We start from the raw sequence: 24,679 nt of genomic DNA on the forward strand, positions 1-24,679 counted from the left end.
AAACGACCCAAGAGACCCCACCCACAACTTGCATTTTGCAGGGATTGATCCATAGCTAGTGGGACCCACTCGATCATGGCCCATTGCTATTTTTCAATAAACTCATGAGTTCATTTAAAGAGCTATAATGTTGATTTAGTTTTTGTCTTTATATTATTTTTTTTGTGAATGGTATGAGAGAAGAAAAATAACTTATATATCTTTGCTCAACATACTCTTATTAAGTGTGTTGAACTATGGCCAAGCTCGTATGTATACGATAGATAGGCATGCACAGTATATGGAAACATTGCTGGAGAGTTGTATCCCAAGAGATAACAGCCTCGGAGAGTTGTATCCAGGAGATAACAGCCTCAGTAACCTTTTGCACGAAGGAGCGCAAACTATGTCAAAGATAACGACAATTACGGGCATCGACCCAGGGCTCATCTGCTGGTGCTACCTGCACAGATCTGAATAACAGGTGTGGGGTGTAGGGTTCCTAAGCATAAAAGTGCATCAGCGCTCATCTAATGGATAGCGGACTATCTCAAAGATAGCGACACATGTGCGCATCGAGCCGGTGCTCATCCAATCGTGCTACTTACAAAGATCTGAATAACAAGTGTAAGGTGTGGGTTCCTAAGCATAAATTAAAAGGGAATCGATCCAGCGCTCGTACGATCGTTTTACTTACAAAGATCTTAATAACAGGTGTGGAGTTCATAAGCATAAAAAGAAAGAAAGAGACAAAGAAGGCCCTTACATCCAAGATCTTCTGCACTTTCTTGGGCCTCTTCTTCGGATGCCGAGGCATCTTCAATCCCATCTTCAAAAAATCAGCTTCTATCTCTTTCTTCGATAGTGATGTCGTGATCGACAGCTCTTTCTTTACCTTGTTTTGCCGTGGCGCCAATCGTATCAACTTCTTTGATATAATCAAACTCTCTGCTTGTGGCCGAGATAGACGGACAGGATTTCTTCTGCTTCCTTCATTTTTCTCCGCTCTCAATTCCTTGTCAGAAGACCTCTCTACCCGACCGTAGTCCGGTTGTCTTTTCTCGTATGTGTGTGATTGAGAAAAAGGAAGGGCCAGGCCCGAGTTGGGGTGGTCAATGGCGTGGGGATGGGAAGAAGGTGGGTTTTGTAATTTCTGGTGGTGAGGAGGGGTAGAATGGGAAGAGGATGATGGAGATTGGAGGTTTTGGAGGCATGGGAAGGGTCTTTTCTTGATGGGTAAGTGGGAAAATGGATTTTGGGGAGGGAGGGGCAATTTGGGAATTGGGGTGGAAATTTTCTGAGAAGGAATGGGAGTGGAAAATCTCTGGGATCTTGAAGCTTTGGGAATTGAAGGAAATGGCGCCATTGAAGAGAGAGAGAGAGAGAGAGAGAGAGAGAGAGAGAGAGAGAGAGGACTGAGACTTGTTTTATTAGCCGTTGGGAAGGGGTTTCTATCGGGTCCGGGTCACATATGCGAGATCCGTTTATCAAATGGGCACCAAGGTATCCGAGAGAAAATGAACCGCTTGGAAAATATTGACTAAAATCCACGTTCGATATACAGGTTTGGCGCAGCTGATGAGCGGTTCGGATTGATTTTTGGGTGAGTAAATAAACAGTCTGGCCCACCAACGAATGAACGGTTCAGGATCTCTGGCACGTGGGCGTTGCATGTCCTAACTCCGTACGGTATAACTCATGATCGCTATTATAGATAGACATAGCCTGATCTTACCGTCGATCAGACCTTTCAATTGATGGCCATCAAATGAACGGTTAAAATGAATGAATTTTGATCAGCAGTTATTTTTAAGATTTTCCAACTAATGCAGCTTTCAATGAAGTTTCCGTGTAAGATGGGGACAACAATTTGGACGGTTTGGATTGACAGGTAGAGCCTTTAACCGGTGGCCATTTAATTAATGGTGCACAATCTGACGGAGGGTTGGAGGAGTGTAGGTAAATTGGAATAAGCTACAAGATACGTGTGATACAACCCTCGAATCTGGTCTACTTCTACCGTACGTTTGACAGATCTGTACCGTATATCTAGTTAGTCCTACTTTAGATGGGCCATCTACGGAAGTTATTACCGTAGTGGATTATCCTAAACTTCCAGTGAATAGATTCTGGCAGTTAAATGTAGACAACTGGTGGAATGATCATAACTATCCTCGGATGCTGGTAGGGGTGAAGTGGGTTGGGATATGCGAGATGATTCTGTCCCATGCAACTTGGGCTGTTTACCTAGGCTCAAGAGTGAGCATTTCGGCCCATCATCTAAAAAGATAGACCTGGGCTTCCTCATGGAAAGACTCCGAAACTGATGGCATGGCCAGCTCTAGGGTGGCAATGGGTTGAGCTAATATGAAGTTGGTGTTAACCCTAGTTGGGCCCTAATCCCTCGGGGAAATAATTAACTGATTAGGGGTGTACATTGAGTTGAACTCAGTCGAGTTGGCCTTAGAACGGCTTGGCTTGGCCACTAGCTGACCTAGCTCGAACTTAGCTCGGATCAGTCCTTGAGCTTGATTGGCCAGCTCGGCTCAGTTCAGTCAGCAGCTTGGGCCAGTTCAAGCCAAAATCGAGCCTCTACAGCATTTTCACAAACACATGCAATGCACTTTTAATTTCTAACCATACGTAAAATAGCGGCAGCTGTTTACAAGTATTTCATCAAACACCTTATAGGCAACATCAAAATCAAGAAAAAATAGTATTTCATTAATATACATACCTTCCCTACCACTAGACGACACTTCGTTGAGTCATTTCATCAAACACTTGGTGAGAACCGAGCTAACTCGGTTCATGTACACCCCTTTAACTGATCAAGGGCACACTTTTTTTTTCTTTTTTTTTTTTTTAACACACGCACACACACCACACACGCTAGTGGAATTTCACCACCTATGGATACTCAAACCCTTGACCGGGTGTTGAAACTCTTGGGAGTCTACCACCCGAGCAAGAGTAAGGATCCAATCAAGGGCACACTTAAATGACCTAACAACACTAGAATTGTTAGATAAATATTTCTGCTATGATATTATGTCATGTAACACTTGCTTTAAAAGCTGGAGCTATAAGAAGATGACGTGTCAATGTTTAGCAAGGGACATTAATATGCTAACATCTTTATTAAATCAAACTTATTTATCTTAGATATAATACTAATCTACTACTATAAGTAAAAATAAAAAAATAAAAAATAAAAAATAAAAAAAATAAAAAAGTTACTTATTTGGTGGTATCCCATTATTCCTATACATCTGCATCAAATGGTAACCATTATAAGTGCTTTTGAATCCATTATGATAGGACCACTTAATAATTGGACTTGGCCAGGGGTCCAAGGTCAGCCATTCATCATTGGCCTAGAGTTTAGAGGCTCAAGAACTGGCCCTACAGGACCAGGCCCGGCCACCTTGCCCATGGCCACCCCTACCCAGCTGCCCCACCTATATGGAAATCCGATTGCTTATTGTAGTAAACTCCATTGGGCCCACCTTGATTGTATGTGGTTTATCCATGCCATCCATCTGTTTTTCCATCTCATTTTATGGGTTAATCCCAAAATTTATTCATATCTAAAGCTCAAGTGGACCACACTACAGGAAAAAGTACAGTAATAATTTTCACCATTGAAACCTTCCTGCGGCCCACAGTGATATTTATTTGTCATCCAAACTGTTCAGAACATCACACATACATGTATGAAGGGAAAACGCAAATATCAGCTTGATCCAAAACTTGAGTGACCCCTTAGAAATTTTCAATGGTGGACTTTCAATTCACATTATTTCCTGTGGTGTGGTCCACTTGAGATTTTTATATGCTTCATTTTTTGTTTCAGGTCCTTAAATTATATTATAAAATGGATGGACGGTGTGGATAAAACACATATAAAACGGTGGGCCCCACAGAGTTTACTCAGTATGCAATCCACTTCCCCTTATATTATACTATTGCGCTTACACTCCAAGATACCCCCCCTGGCATTTTGCAAGCTATCCACAGTACATGTGTCTGAGTGGCACCATCCAGGCTGTTCATTTAAAGGGCCCCATTATAGGTGGACCATATCTGACAAATTATATTGTTTACCTGATCTTAGCCATCTGATTTACACATTGATTTTGGACCTGATCATTTTCTTTTAAAACTACCATACAATGGATGCATTGAATGGTTATGACAGATTGATCATTTATTGGACGCTTGAAAATGAGAAATACAATGATCCTGTTTCAACAAACAAGTGTCCACCATTCAGAAGTTAGGATCGTTCAAACAATCTGATTTTGGAACTGTGACTTACTTAGCTTTTTAATTTATATATGCCACGTGTACAATTTCTAAGTGGCAGTATATCGAGTGTAAAATGCTGCGTGAGTATCATAAAAATTCTGTTTGTTTGGTTGAGCGACTCCTGCTGCTTGCAGGGTCTTAGTGACTGAAATTTGCTTATTCGATGATTACGTGCTGAGAAATTAAAATTCCTAAATTGAGAAGGGGAGGGGAGTAGTAACACCTTAGTGGGTGTTACTCTTGTGGGGCCTACCTTGATTTTTTTTAATTTTATTTATTTATACACAGTGTTCATCCTTTTTTCCAACGTCATTTTAAACGTGATCTCAAAATTTAAACGGATACAAATCTCAGGTAGCCCATAGCACCAAAAGCGATGAATGACAGTTAAAATCTTTTTGTGGGCTATAAAAGTTTTGGATCAAGATTATCCTTATATTTTTCCTTCATTCATATTTGATGTGTGTGTGTGTGCGCGCGCGCGTGTGTATATATATGTATATGAGAGATGCCCACACACAACTCGTTGGACCGAGTTTTGGTCTAACTAGCTGGGCATTTAATGAGAAATTTTTTCTCTAATGCTAATTAATAGTGAGAGAGAGAGATAGGGGGGCGTTTGCTTCACGTTAGCCTTTTAAGAGGTCTTTTGAAAATGATCTCTTGACTTGGGTGGGTTCCACTGTTATGTTAATGTAAAATCCACCTTGATCATCAGGTGTGTCACCCCATGTTAGATCTAAGAACCGAAAATCAACTCCATCCACGGTTTAAGTGGACCGCACATTTGGAAATAGTGTTCAAAAATAGCTCACCTTTTAAAATAATTCCTTTCATGAGGCACACTTAAATCAAGTATGGGCCTGATTTTTGAGTTCTATGCCTAGTTTTTTATAGGACTTAAAAATCATATCCATACATTATTCAAGTGGGCCTCATCAAACAATCATTTTGGAGGGTGAGCTTTTTTAGCATACTATTTCTAATTGTGTGTTCCATCCGAACTACCAATGGGGTTTCTTTGCAGTCCATAAGTCTAACATGATGTGACACACGTGATCAGGGTGGATTTTACATTAATAGCACAAAAGGTCTCACTCAAGCCAATGATCATTTTGAAAGCTAACATCAAACAAAGTCCGATTTCTCTTTCCACGTTAACTAGCTTAATTAATTAGAAATAGTTGGATGGTCCAACTAGTTGTGTGTGAGCATCTCTCTCTCTCTCTCTCTCTCTCTCTCTCTCTCTCTCTCTCTCTCTCTATATATATATATATATATATATATATATATATGAGGTTCCCATGAGGTCGAGCTGTGTGGGCCCCACCATGATGTGTGTTGAACATCAACACCGTGTATTTAATGGGTCCCCTTTAAATTATGGGATATCCCAAAAATCAGCCATATACAGAACTCAGGTGGGCCATACCATCTAAAATATAGTAAATACATGCCTAAAACATATAAAAGCACTTGATGGGGCCCACCTAAAATTTGGATGTGTCTAAAACGTGGTCTGCCCCTCATCCAAGTGGGACACACATAATGGATGGGCTGGATTTGTGAACCACATCTTGGTGGGTCCAACAAATGATTATGAATGTTTTAATGGGAGGGTAACCCCTCTCAACTTTTGTATGTGGTGTGGCCCACCCAAGTCATGGATTGACTTGATTTTTAAGCCCGTGGCCCACCATGGAATGATGCATTTGACTGATGGGGTTGATGTTCGACACACATCGCGGTGGGACCACACAAGTCAACCTCATAGTACCATTTCCATATATATATATATATATATATATATATATATATATATATATATATATATATATATATATATATATATATATATATATAATGCTGGGAATTACCGTGGGCCATGGGAAGTTTTTAATGGTAGGCATTCGATCACCACTATTTAGGGGTGTACACGAACCAAGCTAGCTCGATTAGCTCGCTCGACTCGACTCGAAAAAGCTCGATTTGACTTAGTTCGAAGTTGAGTTCGAGCCGAGCCGAGCTGATTTTTTGAGCTAAAAAATGAGTTCGAGCTGGCCCCAGCTCGACTCAACTTGGATTGAATCTAGCTCGAAACAAACTCGGATCGAACTAGTTTGGTGACTTGGTTACTTTGATATTGATGTTGCTCACCAAGTATTTGATGAAATGACTCAACGAAGTGTGGCTGGTGGTAAGGAAGGTATGTATATGAAACAAATACCCTTTTCTTGGTTTTTATGTTGCTTAGAAGGTGTTTGAGAAAATACCAGTAAAACCATTGCTATTGTTTCCCATACAGTGGGATTTTGAAGGTGCAATCCAGGTGTTTGTGGAAATGTTGCACAGGTGAACTCGGCTCGAACTGGCCCGAGCTGTTGACCGATCCGAGCTGAGCTGGCCGGTCAGGCTCGAGGACCGAGCTGAGCCGAGTTCGAGCTAAGGTCAGCTAGTGGCCGAGCCGAGTCGAGCAGAGGCAGGCTCAACTTAGTTCGACTCGATGTACACCCCTACCACTGTTTCCTTCAAGTAACATGTCCTTAAATGGGGTTGGAAAACTAGATGGACGGCGTGGATATATAACAAATCCTTAAGGTGGCCTACACAGTAAGGGAAACACCAACTAATTAAGGTGTTACCCGGTTATGCACACTTAAGCTTTTGCTACAACTCTTACACGTGGCCCACCCAAGTGTATATGAGGTATCTCTTTTATGTTTCATCCAACCTGTGCATTACATGCGGCCCACCATGACGATGGATTCCCTACAAATCACGCTTATACAGTTCTTAGATGGGCCACATGTATCATAGAAAATAATTGACAGCTATAAAAATTAATAAATAAATAAATAAAATCTTCTTCCGGTGTGGAATGTTCTTCACATCCGTTAAAGTATGCTCCACCCCATCGAACATTTTTATATGAATTAATCCAATTTCAATGATCTTACAGGCATGATCGTTACCCGTAAGAACCGGGCCACCATTATACTCGTTGTACATGGCGAACTAACTCCAATGAGGACGCATGTGATACGATGCACCCGTATCCAAAATCAACTCACTATACAAGTGTCCGACCTTGGAAACAAACAATACATCGCAGACACTCTTCTCCTCGTTGGATTCCGTTGAATTAGCATATCTTTCGGTGAATTATCTCAATTATCATCCTTCTGGATTTTAGGTGTAGTCCTTCTTCATATGTCATGTCCTACCACAATTCCAGCACTTCAATTTTTCTTTGCTCTTCGATTTAGACCATGATTACAACTTATCATTTTCTCGTCTAGACAATCTCCCCCTTACAACCAATGCTCCTACAAAAGTACCATTCCCATCGTTTTTCATTCTCTTCTCATTGACTAAAGGGTAGAGATAACAGTATCGAGGTCTAAGGTATCCCTACCATGGCACAAAGTATCTATCAAATTCTCGTAAGAATTTGGAAGAGATGTCAACAACATTAGGTTTTGTCTTCTTTAATGATCTTCACCTCCACGCTTATCAGTTTACAAACTAGCTTGTTGAAATCGCTGATGTGTTTAGAAAGATCTGACCATTCCATCATCTTTAGAGTGTATAGTTGTCTCTTCATATATATGTAATTGGAGAGCAGTTTTGTCATGTAGATGCTCTCCAACCTCGCCCATAGGCCTGTGATAGTTGTTTCGCTAATAACATTGTAAATAATATCATTGACTAAACACAATTGAATTGCATTAATCGCCCTCTGATCTGAGTCGTCCTAATCTCATTCCTTCATAGTTTTTGGACGTCTCACTTTGTCAATGAGAGCATGTGACACTCCTTGTTGAATTATGAGGACTTTCATCTTCAACATCCATAAATCAGAGATATTTTTACTTGCAAACTTTCCTGTCTCGAACTTCACATTCTATCTCTTCATTCCCATGTTTTAAATTCAATCTAAACTCCCAACATAAAGATACTTTTTGATATCACTTATTCTATGTAGCCAAAATCTTAGAACAAATCAAACACACGAATAGAAAAATGAAAATCAAGTAATCACCAAGAAACATTAAGAATTTACGTTTAAATTTTATTTTATTTTTAAAAAAATAAAAACCTTTCGAAAAAATCTATGACACCAAGTGATAAACAATTCATTGTAATCAGAAAGTTACAAGAGATTGATAACTTATAAATTTGAAAGCACAGGTTTTTTTCCCTTGTAAAACCTTAGAAATCGTGTGGATTCTCTTTACAATCTACAGATTAATCCTAATTCCATATTAGGAAGGCTTATACAGACTTCCGCACGAAGATAGAAACAAAACTCGCACTCATGCACATTCTGTTTCGTCGATCCCACCTGACTTTCAGTCTACCGAAATCATCACAGGGACTCCCGGCCGACTAGAATCCAACCTCAATCGACCAAGAACATTACGGGAAGGTTCAACTGACCTTACTGGAATTCAGTCGACGGAACTCCACTGAAGAGATTAAAGGCACTTCAACAACAACATCGATAAGATGAAGGTAAAAGACAAATATCAGCTTGATCAAAACCCCCATCTCTCTCAAGCGTTTAATGGCATGCATTCAATCCCCAGTTGTGGTCCACTTCAGCCTTGGATCTGCCTCATTTTTTGGCTCATTCCGTAAAATGATCTGGCAAAATGGATGAACAGAGGGATAGGAGATATACAAGGCAGACAAACAGGTCCAGGTCTTTTCTCATGTGTTCAACGGAAAAGGCCAAGGTGGGTTTTGTAATTTCTGGGGGCGAGGAGGGGTACAACGGAGAGAGGAAGATGGACAGAGAAGCTTTTGGTTTGAGTGGGCTCTGAGAGAGTAGGGATTGGGATTGTGAGCAGAGAGATGGGTGTGGAAATTTTCTGAGATCTCTGGAGGTCTGGGAATTGGAAGGAAATGGCGCCATTGCAGGGCTTTATTCAGACCGATCAGGGCATGCAGCTTGATGTATGTGTTGTATATCCACGCCGTCTATTTATTTTTCCATCTATTTTAGGCCGTGGGCTCAAAACTGAAGCAGATCCAAATCTCAGGTGGACCACGCCACATGAATCAACCATGATTGACTATTAAAAATTCCTGGTGGACCACAAAAGTTATTAATCAAGTTGATATTTGTGTTTTCCTTTCATTCAGGTCTTTTTTACCTTATCAATAGATTGGATGGCAAATAAACATAATTGTGGACATTAGGAAGTTTTTAATTGTAAACGTTCAATCACCACCGTTCTTGTGGTGTGGTCCACCTGAGATTTGGATCTACTTCAGCTTTGGGCCCACGTCGTTAAACTAGTTGGAAGAACGGATGGACCGTGTGATATACAACAGATGTATCGAGGTGAGCCCCATGGACACGGCCGGACCAAACCCAAGAGAGTTTTGAAAGGAGGGGTTTTCTTACTGATTACGTTGGGTCCAAGGCACATGTGCGCTATTATTCTTTCATCAGCTGACCTTCTTGTTTTCTGTGCCTGCGACTTTGACAATAATCCACCTTGGATGTACAAGTTTCGCCCACCTGATGAGCGGACCATATCGATTTTTAATATGTGAAATACACTATGGGTCCAGATTGATTTTTGCATGTACAGGTGCACACATGGTAGAAGTCGTGGGCGATGTTATAGATCGACCACTGATTAATTCTTGGCCACCAAATGAATGGTGTAAATGTAAATAAATTAATTAATAATTTAAATTTAATAGCCAAACTCCGATTAATAAGATTTCCCGAGTAACCTAAATTTCTGACTTAGGGCCCACAATCAGATGGTTTAGGCCATCAGCAAAAGTTAATTTATTTATTTATTTTCATTCCGACCATTCATATTGTCTTATCATTTTAGGGCATGACTTTAAAAATAATTTTTTATTCTTTAAAAAAACAAAAACAAAATCAAAGGTACTGGAGTTTTAAATCAAGCCGGTATTTGTGTTTTCCTCCATCGATATCTGAGTGACATTATAAATAAGTTGCATGGCAAATAAACATTACGGTGGGCCGTAGGAAAGTTTCAATGGTGGATGTCATTATTCTCAATATTTCGTGTGATGTGGTCTGCTAGAGATTTTTATATGCTTTGATTTTGGGGCCATGCAAAACAGATATACAGCTAGGATAAAAACACATACAACATGGTGGGCCCCACAGAGGGAGGATATCGGCAGTGTTTGGGTCACCCCACAATCCGCTTCCGTGCTTGACTATCCTAACAGTGCAGTGAATAGAACTCCACCTGTTAAATGTGGACAACTGGTGTATCGTCTTCCATCTTCGTGTAGGGCCCACTTGAAGTTCCAAGATACCGGTCTAATGACCTGAGTCCCAGCAGAATTCGAACTTTCTAATGGCGGAGTCCCAGCAGAACTCGAACTTGTCGCTAACTAGCTATTTTAGTCCGGATACAAAAAGGAATCTAGTAACTTTCACGTTGACCCGTTATGTGGAATGAATGATCCTCATTCCTCAATTAAGAGCCGAGGATTGCGAATTCACATGTCGGCACACGTGCAAATATGAAACACGTGTGTGAGATCTTAACTCTGTGTAAGGTTGGAAATAATGCTACTTAGATCGTTTGCCTAAAAAGTAGGCGGGCTCCAGCATAAAAAGTAAATTTCATGGTTAGAATTTCTTCTTTCTAGCCATTCATTTGTTTTAATATGATGAAGTCCACATGGGGCATGAAGTCTGACCTTTTTGTCAGAAGATCCAAACAGGAAAGCGCGGGTTGGGTACTCCAACCACCAGGACCTACCTACTTATAGATGGTCCGGTCAGGGCTCTGTGGGACCAACGTGATAGATGTGTTTTATCTAAGCCGTCTATCCATTTTGAGAGGTCATTTTAGAGAACGAGGTCAAAAAGTAGGTAGATTGAAAGATTGAGGGGACCACACCACAGGAAGCTATGGTGACAATGACTCCACCGTTGAAATCTTCCTAGGGCCCCACCGTAACATTTATTTGCCTTCCAAGCTTCTTTATAAGGTCACGTAGATCTGAATGAAGGGAAAACATAAATATCATCTTGACTAGAGCGGCCCCAAGAGGTTTTCAACGGTGGGCATTCAATCCCCACCGTTAACTGTGGGGTGGTCCACTTGAGAATTCGATCTAAATGATTTGTCAAAATAGATGGACGGTGTGGATAAGACACATCACGGTGGGCCTCACGGTACCCTTGGGAGGACCGTCCGTTTGTAGCCGAAGTCCTGGTGGGGGTAGTACCTAATCCGCGCCGCAAACAGGTATCTCTCACCTCATGGAAAGTCATCGCGGTCTCACACGTGTCACCTGATGACACATGAGTCCACGCGTGGATGTCTACGAATCTCACGTGCGCGGAATCAACAAACCTTTCAAGAAGAAAATGTGATGTGAAAATTGAGCTTATGGTTCGGTAATCCAGACCAGTGGACTACTGGGCCCCACTGTGGATGGACCATGCTCAGAAGATCGTCTTGATCAGATCAAAAACAGGCGGCTAAGAATAAAAAACAAAGTAACAGTCTACGTTCGACTGCAGAGGGCCTAAGATTAGTGGCTTGGATCTTCCAATTCAGAGAGATCTTAAAGAACGGCCTACCTACGTTGACGTCGGTCACTGTACCATGGACGCCAGTTGCACAAGCTGAAAACCTTCCTGGCAACACGTGCTGATGCAGCATCCACGAGATCTGGACCGTCAAAATAAAAAGCCCCCCCGCCATGCATGTTGTGTGGCCGAAAAACAACGCTGGCAGAGTCGACATGTGGACAATGTGTGCGCCACATATCTGGACAGTTTGATTAGCTTATAAAAGCTCTTGGCAAACCATATGCGCGTACCAGATTGATTTTCAGACCATGGCAATTATAAGTGGGGCCCACCCAATGACCCAATCTCACAACCTTAGTGTCACGTTGTAAATGTGGAGAAATACCCACAGTGACAAATCTCGTTATCGGAAATTTCTCATTATGGAATTCTCTCGTGAGATTTTAACTGTCATTCTTTATTTTTTTTGGAAGTAAAACATTAAAAATACTTTTTAGGAATTAATAAATAGTTTTAAAATTTTAGAAGTGTATAAAAATGAATCAATTTCAACTTTTAGATATTTAATAGTTAAAAACGAAATCAATTTGCAAAAAAATAAAAATAAAAATTGAAAGCTTTGACGATAATATGGCTTGATGAGTATGGAAGCATCAATCTGCAAAAGCTTGGACGTTAATATGGAAGATAGAAGCTTTTCTAATGTTGACCATGGCCGCTGCACAGTCTGGCACTGGGCATGGCCACAGCTGGCTGGTGTTCGGGTAACCAGCCGAACTGCATCTAAAAATGAAGTAGATCCAGAGCTTAAGTGGATCACACCACTGAAAACAGTGGGGATGATGACACCGACCATTTGCCAAGTTCATTTGCCATGCATTCAGCTCAACTCATAAGTTCACACAAACTAGAATGTAGAAAATATAAATTTCAGCTTGATCCGAAACTTTCATACCCCTCAAAAAAAAATTATTTAATGGTGTGCATTTAATCACCACAGTTTCCTATGGTGTAGTCCACTTGAGCTCTGGATCTACTTCAATTTTGGGCTCATGCCTTAAAATAGACTAAAAAAGCACCACTGATGAAACTCTGGTAGGTCTACTATGAATATATGTGGTTTATCTCCCTTGTCTATCCATTTTTTCAGCTAATTTTAGGAGTTGAGCCCAAAATTAAAAATCAAAGCATATCCAAAGCTCAAGTGAACCTCTGTGACACAAAACAGTGGGGGAAGGTTCCACTATGATGTTTATTTGTCATCTAACCTGTTCATAAAATTATAAATATGCTTCATTTTTGGGCAAGTCCTAAAATTATATGGTAAAAATGGATGGATGCAGTAGATAAAATACATAAATCAGGGTGGCCCACAGAATTTACTCAGTACATAATCCGCTTCTATAAAACACAGGGAGCGGATTAGGTGTTACCCTTACCATGGGGCCTACATGTATGATGTAATGTATATCCACACGTACATCTGTTTCTTCAGCGCATTTTAGGACGTGATACTAAAATTCAAACAGATCCAAATCTCACGTGGACCACACCATAGGAAACAGTGGTGATTATTGAGTGCCTCACCATTAAAAATTCTAAAGGGCCCATCATAAGGTTTTAAAGATTTTAGTAATGTTTATTTTCCATCCAACCTGTGGATAATGTCAAGCGGACCTGAATAAAGGTAAAATACAAAGATCTGCCTTGTCCAAAACTTTTGTGGCCCCCCAAAAAAGATTTTAACGGTCATGTGTCACTGTTTCTGAGGTAGTTTTGTCCACCTGTGGGATCACGACCTAAATGAGATTTTAAAACAGATGAACATCAAGGTAGGCCCCACGCGGTAAGGGTAACACTCAATAAGCTGTCACCTGGGTAACGGCTAATCCGCTCACTAAAACACATACATATCAATGGGCCCCACAGCGCCTGCCGCGAGAGATATCCCTGGTGCCAGGGTTACCAGGCAATCCACTTCCGGTGGAATGATTCCACGTAAACAATCCCAATCTTGCGTCATTTTGGTTGGCGACAAAAGAAAACCGGCCTTCCTAGTCCTCTTTGCTGGTTAACCATGCGACAGGGATGTTTGATCCCAACCATCAATCTCACCGTAGATAACGAAATTTTTTTTTATAAATGACTGGACAATCATGGCCATCCAATAACTGTTAATGCAACCACTACATACCACAGCCTCTCTCTCTCTCTCTCTACGCTCTATTTTCTCAGCTTGACCATCTGTTTGCAGACCACAAGGGCTGTGCATTATGCAGGTCCTCAGCAGCGCTAGGACCGTATAATTCTTCCACCAAATAGGGGGGAGTTTGATACTCAGGCAAGCTTATGATGCTTCATACGCAGGCACTCAGAAAATTTAAAGGCGTAATATTTTTAACTCAAAATCATTGGATATTTTTCATTTTTAACCATTCAAATAAATGTCCACCATTCTGATTGTCAGATTATCAAACAAAGTCAAACAAGTAAAACTTCTAGAATGGGAAACATGATCTGTGCGGTGTAATTTTAGCAGAGTTTTTCTCCCAGGATAACTAAAGTGTCGAGTTGGGCTGACACTTTAGTGATCTGGGTCATTGATCTTATGAGACCCACTGTCAATGGACAGTGACCCGAAGATAACCCAGATCAGAAGATCCTAGCCGCCAATTTTTTTGTTCAATTGATTGTGGACCAGTGGCGATGCTTATATTCCTATTCTTAACAATCTTTTGCAGGCTACAAATTGCAAGGCCAAGATTAATCTATATTCAATGTGTGACCTGCAAATCGACGGTTAAGAAGAAAACAAGCATAAAACAGCCCACCATCCAACAGAAAACTGCCAAAAAGATTGGATCACCATCTCCATGTTTGGACATGGTCTATCCACAGTGTGGCTCACCAGACCAACAGGGGATCCCACACCTGTACTACACTACATGGATGCATATAACTTCTCATGATTGAAACGTTTGCAGCCATATAATGTTAAGAGAAAGGAGCTGCCTCTGGTCGAAAGATTTGAACCTGATGCTGAGCCGAAGAAGCCCAACAATCTTCCTCTGTACCAGCAAATAAAAATAGACGAATTAGCTTGTGACATGCCATTTGAAATTTGCACAAACACCGTTTGGCTGGCAAATTTGCAAGAACATTAAAAAACCCTGGGCATGTTTGGTAAACGCCTAAAAATGAATTCATCTCATTTTAGCTAATTGTAATTATGTATCAGTGATCATATTTCGTTTTGGCAAGGATTTAAAAATTACCTTGATAACCACCGACCCTGATTTCTACATAAATAATCTTAATAACCAATGATCTGATCTCTTAGGCATCCACCAAACAGGACCTTTTATGGGTTTACATCTGTTTCTAACCCTTGGTATCAATCCCATTCAAACACCACTGCAGCCCCAGCTCCTAGATTTTTCAATGCTCAGTACAAGACCTCAGGATTTTAGTGTGTATAGTAGGGGCCATGGTTCAGCTGACCGCGCCACTGGTAATGATTGGTTCTCTCTGGATGGTCCATGCACCAAAAAACCTCCAGATGGGAAAAATCCTAATCCATGGATTTGCAGTCAGAAAAATAAATGGTTAGGAATAAACCAAAATGAGGGCAAAGGTTCCACGGTAAGAATCTTCCAATCACGAACTGAAAACCCAAGTGCACAGTGGAGACATTGGCTGGAATATTACATCAGATCTCTGCTCTATATAGAAGCATATGTGTGTATGCAATAGGCTGATCTAAATGAACATAAGAGCAGATATATGCACCTAAAGAGTTTCATCCACAGGAGTGACCATAATTTCCAATAAACAGTTATGACATGCGGTAGAGACCAGCATCAGTTAGCGGTAATATATACTGAGTGAAGCTAGCAGCTATTTCATGCTAATATGCAATCTGACGGTGCCCATGGTGGGCATGGAAAACATGTCCCTCCCTCTCTCTTGCAATGTCTTGCAAGTTCATTCCTGCTCTACAATGGCATAAGGACATCAGACACATCGACTGCCAGATGAGAAGAAAACCATGTAAGACCAAATTGTTATTTATGCTCTCTTAGCTTGGTATTTTTTATTCCGATCTTGTGCTAAGCATTTTCTTGCCTTCTTCTGCAAGAAATTTCTAGCTGCACTATATGACACATCTATGAGATCGACATTAAAATCATTCAAAGGAAGACAAGAGAAACTGACATTGTGTTTTAATTCACTAGGGGAATTAGCACGTCCAACGCATGTGGAGAGAGAGGGAGAGAGATGGGGGAGACATACTTTCAGAGGGGGAGTGAAGAGGGGAAGGAAAGGATGCGGCTACAGGTACAGAGAGAGAAGGCAGACCACGATGGTGGGCTACCTATCCACACTTCTTTTTTTACTGTTTTGTGGCCTATTCGAGTTTTAGATGTGGCTTTTGTTTGGTATGATGTCCTAACAGAAGTAGCACAACAAATGAGTGCAAATGGATGTTACACAATCATATCACAGTGGCCCCAACGCGAAGAGAGGTGGCTGCAGCCTACTTGCATTGCAAAAAAGGAGCGGGTAAAATACACATTGACACACCTAAAATCCAAGCCGTCTGGCTTTAAGCACACAAATATTCAAGATTTCAAAAATGCCACTAATCTATACGCATAATCTCATCTAATGTCATGTAGAATCTCAAAGGCAACCACTGTCCTAGAAGTAAATGCATCGGCCAAAATTTCCTTGGCTCCTTGCATAACATACAAAGAGATTTTAGCATTCGTGACAATAACAGCCTGGTTAGAAGTAATATCATCGATTCTTTTTTATCAATCATCACGAACATGTGACAAACGAAATATGTCTGCCCTGCCCCTAGACAATATGAATCAACGGGACATCTGGAAATAAAGATTTTAAAAAAAAAAAAACAAAAAACAAAAAATAAATAAATAAATCAAGAATGGCATGCGTCCCTAGTATAAAATCACTAATGCAACAATACCATGTATTTCAATGCTTCATATTTCAATGCTAATTCCACCAGAACATAATCCACAAATTGTATTCCTTCATCTAAATGAGTTCATATTACAATTCTCAGAAAACCCAACTCATATCCACATTCCTTTTTCACTTTCCAATTTCCAAGCATTGAAACTGGCCCATCCTAAACCATACAAAATTTCTACGAACTAAATTTTAAAAAAAAAAAAAATTTAAAAAACAAAAAAAAAAAAGATAAAAATTAATCAAATTAGCATTTTAAGCACCTAGACTTGCACGAATAAGCAGAAAATTCAACACATCTTATTCCTTTTCCATTTTACAGATCAATGGAGCAGTTGTATTATACCTCGCGGATTGAGGTCAAACACTGCTGTAATAGTCAGCCCGCAGAAAAATCTCACAATTTCAAGAGTCGCCGTCGGCATCATGTTTGTATCTGAAAAATAAAATAAAATAAAAACTAATTAAATGATGAGATTCAAACAAATTGGGAAAATAAAGAAAATTGCCGGTGCAAGAGTAGAAGAATTAAAATCCAGCCAGCATGGCACATCTTCAGGCACCGACTCCTCACAGGTGGAGCCCCTGGTTTGGTGGTCCGAACCATAGATCTGACAGACCTCACCATGGAGTGACCATGCCCGAAAGGATTCTCAGATTTGGAGATACCAGCAACCAATCTTTAGCCTTTTCTGTTAAAAATGGACCATGGCTATGTTTTCTCTAACCACACTTGCAGCGGTCAGCGGTCAATCAAACTGCAGTCGGCTGGCATCCTCAATTCGTAGTGGTTCTCGTCAGGTCAATTGTCTAGAGCACCAAATCATGGTGGTTTCCAACTGTACGGATGTCCAGACCAGACGCCTGAGTGCCTGAAGATGAAAACCATGACCTTCACCCAAGGATCACAAAAGTCACCTAGAAAGGAATTACCTGCCCAGGTTCATGCAAATCGGGGACTCTATATGTGTCTGCCGTGATCTCTGACAACCAAAAACCAGGGAAAACCCCCTGCAAAAATCACAAAAATTGCATCAGATTTCAGAAAAGAAAAATCCAACAAAAAGAGATCGGCACGACCGAAAATCGGGTAAATCAAAACAGTTCTTACATCAAGTTGCCGCTGTACGATCTTAGCTCTCTTCTTCGGCCTCCGCGCTGGCTTGGAACCTGTTATAACAAAGAAATCCTCTTCGATCTCGTCTCTAGACAGTGAGATCGAGAACTTCCTCCTCTCCTTTTCCTTCTTCTTCTCTACATCCTGCACTGCACCCGCCGTCGCCAAACTTCTCAACCGCAGGGAACCTCCACTGCGGCTGCCGATCTCCACTGGAGCCTTGCAAGCCGCCCTCCTCGTCCTCAGATTCCACGGCCGGAGCGCCGATGCCGACGCCGCTGCCGCTGCCGCTGCCGCCGACGTCGATTCCTCCTCTCCATCTTCCGGCACCTTGTACCTGATCCGGTCGGCCGCCGTCCGTAGATGATCCATGAGCTTTGCTCTGATCTTTTCGATCCCGTCGTCGGTTGGGAGATCTCGTAATTTCTCGTGAGCAGAAGGGGTGGAAGGTTTGTGGAAGCTGCTGGAGCGGTTTGGGGAGGTGTGATCTACGGATTCAGCATCAGAGGGCGGCGATCTGCGGTCGGGAGATACGGCAGGTATTGGACGATTGGGATTGGATTTCATGCAGCGTAGGAGGCGTTGGTTGCCCCATTTCAAGAACGGGAGGGAGAAGTTGTGGAGCGGAGGGTGTGGTTTTGACGTCGAGGGCATGGTCTGTATCGGTAGCGTTTCGGTCTTGGACGCGACCGAAAAGACCATGAGAGAAAGAGAGACGGTTGTATCGGTTTCCGAGTATCGGATCGTATCGGCGGGAGAGAGAGAGGGGGGAGAGATGTAAATCGCCGGGAACGAGAACGAAGGGAGGAAATATGAGCGGTTTTAACGTTCGGGAATGGTTTTGGGCATTATTTATAGTGGAAATTTGCGTACGCGACCAGCGTCAGTATACGCGGGTTTTCATTTCTGATTATTGTGGTCCATGATTGATCATCTAGACCGTTAATATATGGATACCCACTATGGATTGATTTTTCCTCAAAGAAATCATAGATTACAAGGATTAATCTTGCGAATTTATTCCATTGAATATGGACCGTTGAGCTTATCTTCTTAACGGTTTATCTGTAGGCCATAGATTGGAAGGCTAAGATTGTCCTGTTGATTATATTTTGAGTGAACTGTCCATCAAAGATGGGAACCAACGGACAGTGTGACTGAATCTATTAGAATAGAAAACCGCGTGTAGTGTTCGGAGTTCTTCGTCGCGTATCATATGATGCGGTGGAATTCTGGGTTACGAACGGCCGTGCTTTTCGCCGCGGCTGGCAATCGGGCGGCTCTGATCCGGCGGGCTGGATCAGAAATGGCTGTTCGTCGCTCTGTAGCTGATGGCAGGTGCGACGTATGGACACAGACCGTTCATCTAGGGGCTTCTGTCCTCGGATTTCCCTTGGTTGAAAATCACACCGACCATCAGATCTACATATTGAATGTTGACCACTAGCCATTCTCATAAGTGAAGGACTCACCACCCTTTGCCTTGGTGTGAATACTCTGTAGGGCACCATGATGTACGGGCTTTATCCACACTGTCTAACTGTTTCTCCAGTTCATTTTAAGTAACTGGACCAAATTTGAAGTATGTTCAGAGTCCAAGTGGACCAAACAATAAGTAACAATGAGAATTGAATGCCTATTGTTGAAAACTTATTTAAGTCAAGGTATTTTTGGATCGCTTCATCCTAGTTTAAGTGACCTTATGAACAGATTTCATTACGCAATGTAGTCCACTTGAGCGTTGGATATGCTTCAAGCCATGCCCTAACATAAGCTGGAAAAATGAATGGCGCGTGTGTTTAAAGCACATGCATTACAGTGGGCTCCATGGAGTTTTCCACACTACTATGAGAGTTGTTATATAAGCACCTCACTAGGCAAATTTGCATCAATATTCCAACACCCATGACCGGGATGTCAGCTCAAAAGTTGAGTAAATTGGCCTAGTGATGAAGATTTGCCTAGTGGGATTCCCACTAGAGGTATACACAAGTCGAGCCCAGTTGAGCTTGCCACAGCTTAACCTGTCTCGGCTACTAGCTGATCCCAGCTTGAACTCAGCTCGATTCAGTCCTCAAGCTCGGCTCAGTCCTCAAGCTTAACTGGCCAGCTCGGCTAAGTTCAATCAGTAGCTTGGGCGAGTTCAAGCCAAGTTAAGCCTGTGCAACATTTTCACTAATACATAGAGTGTACTTTAAATTTCTCACTATATGTAAAACAACAACAATTGTTTAAATGTATTTCATCAAACACTTTGTAGGCAAAATCAAAATCTTTTTAAAAAAAAGAGTATTTAGTTCATATACAGACCTTCTTTGCTACTAGCAGACACTTCGTTGAGTCATTTTATCAAACACTTGGTGAGCAACATCAATATCAAAGTAACCGAGTCACTAAATTGGTTTGATACGAGTTCGATTTGAGTTGGGGTTCGATCCGAGTCGAGTCGAGCTCGGGCAAGCTCGAACTCAATTTGAAAATATTTTGAGCTAAAAAATTAGCTCGACTCGACTCAAACTCAGTTTCAAATCGGGCTTTTTCGAGCCAAGTCGTATAAGCTAACCAAGCTAACTTGGTTCGTGTACACCCCAAAATACCACTAAAACATCTATATTCCATTCATCCTACTCATTTAGTTAGGCGTCCCAGCTCAAGTATCACCCCATTCAAAATTTCCGTAAGCCTGAAAAGTTTTTGTGCTAGGTGTCCCATCTCAAATATTCATTTATTCTTTTATCGCATCCTAAGATAGTTGGCACACATGATTGATGGACTGTGTTTCAACTATAGACCCCCACGGCTTTCTTGTTGTCTGCACAAGAGTCCACATCCCATAAAATTTTGCCCATCTGGTGGGGCCCATTGTGTATTTTCAGTGACTGGACTTGGGCCCAATCAAGCTTCAATGTGCCAGCAGTGAGTAAGAAAATGGAGTATAAAAAGATTCCGCTAGGAAGATGACAGTGGTCCAACTCAATCAATGGCTTCATCTTGACACACATGTCACACTCATACGTGTGAGCAAGATGAAACTACTAATCTAACTCTTGCTAGTAGCTCTAGCTATGATTAAAGAATTCGGATCATCTGCTTGCTTAAATAGTAATTTTCTGTTTTCTGATTTCCTGCATCCTGTTTGGTCTATTGGAAATAAAAATTTCTTGTTTATGACAAGCTAAGGATCCAGTCTCATGATTAAAAGACTTCTCAGCTTGGATTGGCTAATTTGGTCCCAAAGTCATACAAAATGAGTTGCTCCCTATTTCTAATCCTAGGGCCCACCATGATGTTCCTATGACATCCACTCATCCATCCATCCATTATGCAAGTATGTTAGGACGTCATCTAAAAAATGAGACAAATCCTATACTTGAGTGGGGCACGGCACAAGAACAATGGTAATTAAACACTTGCCATTGAAAAGCCCATGGGGACTTTGGAAATTTTGGATTGAGTTGATATCAGTGCTTTCTTTCACCCCGGTGGGAATAGCCATAATCTATCACAGTGGGCTCTAGGAAAGTCTCAACAATGAGCATTTCTATTCCTACTGTTTTTTGTGGTGTGGCCCACTTGTGTTGTGGATTTAGATAGAGTGGACGCCACACGAACATCACGGCAGGCCCTAGGATTGTAGGAAATTTGCATGTGTAGAGCTAATGCCATCTGCTCAACCTGGCTCGGTTGATTTAAATTTACAATTAAAAAGAAAAAAAAAAAACTTTGATACTTCAGCGATGTGAAAGATGATATGCATGCATTTAGTAATTACTTGAAACTGCGTGAAAGTCAAACTAAAATGCTATAATCTTGGGTCCCAATTTAGATGGGCCATGAACAATAATTAGGCTTATCTACTTATCTATATCATATTGGGAGACATTTATTTGATAGTTAAAATGAAAGATATATGATGGCTCTATTTCAACAAACACATGTCCATGAATCTAAGATTAGGATTTTTCAACTAATCTTATTTAGGAATTGTAACTAAAAAGATGGTGTTTTTTACAATTTAGTTGATTTAACTTGAGTTACAAATTTCAAGTGCTTCCATATCAAACCCCATGCGGAATGCGAAATACCTCCCATTCCAGTCATTTAGAGAGAGGAAGGAAGAGATGAATTGGACTGAGTCAACTCATCTGTCTTACAAGAGTCTCACCTGGCTTACATGAGACATGCTAAGTCTACCATAGCCACCTCTCTCATTTCATGACTCATGGTGTCAAACTGGTCAAGTGCCACCGAGTCCGAGTTTACCCGAATGAGTCACATCTAACTCAGACAAGTCTTAAAAGCATGATAGTAGCGTCAAGGAGTATGCGTGCTAGTATGCTTGGGGAGCGAAGCAATGCAAGTGGACTCCCGTATCGACCGAATCTGGACCACTCATCAAGAAGGCTCCCTAATCTACATGTTCTAGTACATAACTTGGGCTGGCTCCCAATTGCAACGCCAATGTAGCACTACTTTCCCAACTACCAAATGGGGCATGTGATTATGAATGGTCCGGATTGCAAAATATGGATGATTTTAAGGGTACGTTTGGCTTTGATAAATAATCCTAGCCATGGTGTTGCTGGCTTAGAAAATGAATGGTCCGTATTGATTATACTACAGAAATGGTTGTTCATTGATCTAGACCGTCCATCCTGTGGGGCCTACCTTCGACTGTCCATCTCTTTGAAGAATCACTTTGATCGGATGATACGGATAACAAGATAAATGTCTGGGAAATGGGTGATATATACTATTTAGTATGAAAAGGGTCCAATAATCACTTGAATTAAATTACCCTGACCATCTAATCAATGGTTAGAAAATAAATGGTCCATACTGTTTACACTAGATCCAAACATTGGCTCGGACCATCCAAGATGTGTGTCACACCTTTGATTGCCCCATCCCTCTCAAAAATCACCTAGACCGCATGATCCTAAACACTTGACTAGTGGTTGGGAAAATGGATGGTTAATCAGACCGTATGGTTCAATCATTATTTTGGACTATCCATCATGTGGAGCGTATCTTCAATTTCCATTACTATTAAGAATCAATTTGATTATATATGATATGCTATGGGTCCGAAGAAACTTAGATTTTCTCCTCTTTATTTTTAATTTTATATTATTTTGTAGGAAAATGTGATTAAAGAGTCTTTTTTTTTTTTCTTTTTCGTCTATACACTTCAATAAAGAGATTTTAAAAAAGAAAAACACGAGTTTTTTGTGAAGAACCATACAATGTAAGCCCAAAAGCCCATACGATCTAATAGTTGAGATGAGCGTAACCCCCCCTAATGATTAGGAAAATGGATGATTCATATTTGATTATACAAGAAAAAACCCAAAAATTAATATGAATCATCAATCATGTATGACCGCCTTTGTTGCCCAACTCAAAAACAACTTTAATTGGGTGATCTTGACCATCATTTCAATAGTTGCTAAAATGGATAGTTCATATTAACTATATTAGATGCACTGCAAAGTCATATATCACACATGTTACCCCGAGTATTTTGTCTTGCACATGCCATGCAAGATTATACCTTAAATGTACCTTGTTTGTCAAGCTCTTGTGACATATGGTGGAACATTGTGGAAAGCTTAAGATGGTTGGTAACATATATGGTGTTATGACATATGTGCACATTAATGGAAACATGTAGTATATCTGAGGTGCTTGAGGGCTGATGCTAGCATGTGTGGCATATGTGGTTGTTTGAACAAGGATGATTATCCATGCAAAACATTTGGTACTTGTGAGTCATATGGATAAAGCATTATGTTCTTATATGCACTAGACTGGACTTGAGTTGAAGTTATCAATGGGTTGCGCTGGCTCATTGGGCTTTCGGGCCTATCTTGCCTTGGTTCAGGTTTGGCCTAGAGTATCAGGCCCAAAGGTCGAGATCAAGCTTAAAATACAAGCCCATTTCTCAATTAGGTTGGATTTGGATCATGTGAAATAGGGCAGGCTGGCTCATTTGCAATGACAATTTGATAATATACACAGCATGTAAAAGTTATCATTTTTACGTTATTGGTCAAACCCATGTCCTCATCTCTCTCTCTCTCTCTCTCTCTCTCTCTCAATCTAACCAACCTTCAAGTTAATAACGTTCTCTTTAATTTTTCTCTTTTTGTGTGTAAACAAGTTCTTGACAAGTTGTTACATATTGTTCATGTGCAATAGTAGGTGAATTACACACCTTTGCATGCATTTAAACTGCCTCTTAATTTAAAGTCTATATCCATATAATCTCACATCACACCTTTGGGCTACTACATTTAAGCAAATAATACTTTGCTATGTGCATGCGTGAACTACTTTTTTCACATGAAGGAAATATGATGGATTTTTATTTTATTTTTTCCAACAAGCACAATCACACGTTACAACCTATCATGTAATTGAGTCATTTGACACGATAGATGTAAATAGTGTAATAACCCTAGTTTTTGTGACTCGCTTAAGATCCTTAATATTAAAAAATATATATATATTATTATTAATTTATTTTTTCTTTATTAATGAAACCAAGCTCTTACCCATTGTAAGTGCACTTTTGGTATATAAATACGTTAATGGATTGATTCCCCACATTGTAAGTGCTATATTTTTTTAGCAAAATTCTCAAAACTCTAGTGGAATCTTTTATATCCAGGGCTCTTCCTTTATTTAAAGGAAAGATTTGCAGGAAGTTCCTGCAGAAA

General features: G+C 40.7%; 1 protein-coding gene across 5 annotated transcripts; it reads right to left on the reverse strand.

Annotated features, from left to right (window-relative positions):
* Positions 1-14,065: 14,065 nt before the first annotated feature.
* On the reverse strand, positions 14,066-18,775 carry LOC131237630 (uncharacterized). 5 transcript variants are annotated; one of them, XR_009167343.1, is made up of 4 exons: positions 17,952-18,775; positions 17,774-17,851; positions 17,187-17,276; positions 14,066-14,910 (listed from the first exon to the last, which is right to left on the reverse strand). XR_009167343.1 is itself a non-coding variant. In XM_058235511.1 (3 exons), the coding sequence occupies exons 1-3, from the start codon at positions 18,657-18,659 to the stop codon at positions 17,265-17,267; spliced, it is 798 nt and encodes a 265-aa protein (XP_058091494.1). In that variant the 5' UTR covers positions 18,660-18,775; the 3' UTR covers positions 17,044-17,264. The 5 variants fall into 5 exon arrangements, 1 of the variants encoding a protein (XP_058091494.1); XR_009167341.1 differs by lacking the exon at positions 14,066-14,910 and adding an exon at positions 15,089-15,413; XR_009167345.1 differs by lacking the exon at positions 14,066-14,910 and adding an exon at positions 16,869-17,000.
* Positions 18,776-24,679: the final 5,904 nt, after the last annotated feature.

The sequence above is a fragment of the Magnolia sinica genome, chromosome 2 (genome assembly GCF_029962835.1).
Source record: "Magnolia sinica isolate HGM2019 chromosome 2, MsV1, whole genome shotgun sequence".
NCBI classification, from domain to species: Eukaryota; Viridiplantae; Streptophyta; class Magnoliopsida; order Magnoliales; family Magnoliaceae; genus Magnolia; species Magnolia sinica.

Bases quoted from the DNA above. Each gene is read 5' to 3' on its own strand.
- LOC131237630 (XM_058235511.1), bottom strand. From the start codon at position 18,659: ATGGTCTTTTCGGTCGCGTCCAAGACCGAAACGCTACCGATACAGACC. The intron at 17,852-17,951 runs GTAAGAACTGTT...TGATTTTTGCAG, and splicing joins TCGTACAGCGGCAACTTGAT to GGGGTTTTCCCTGGTTTTTG.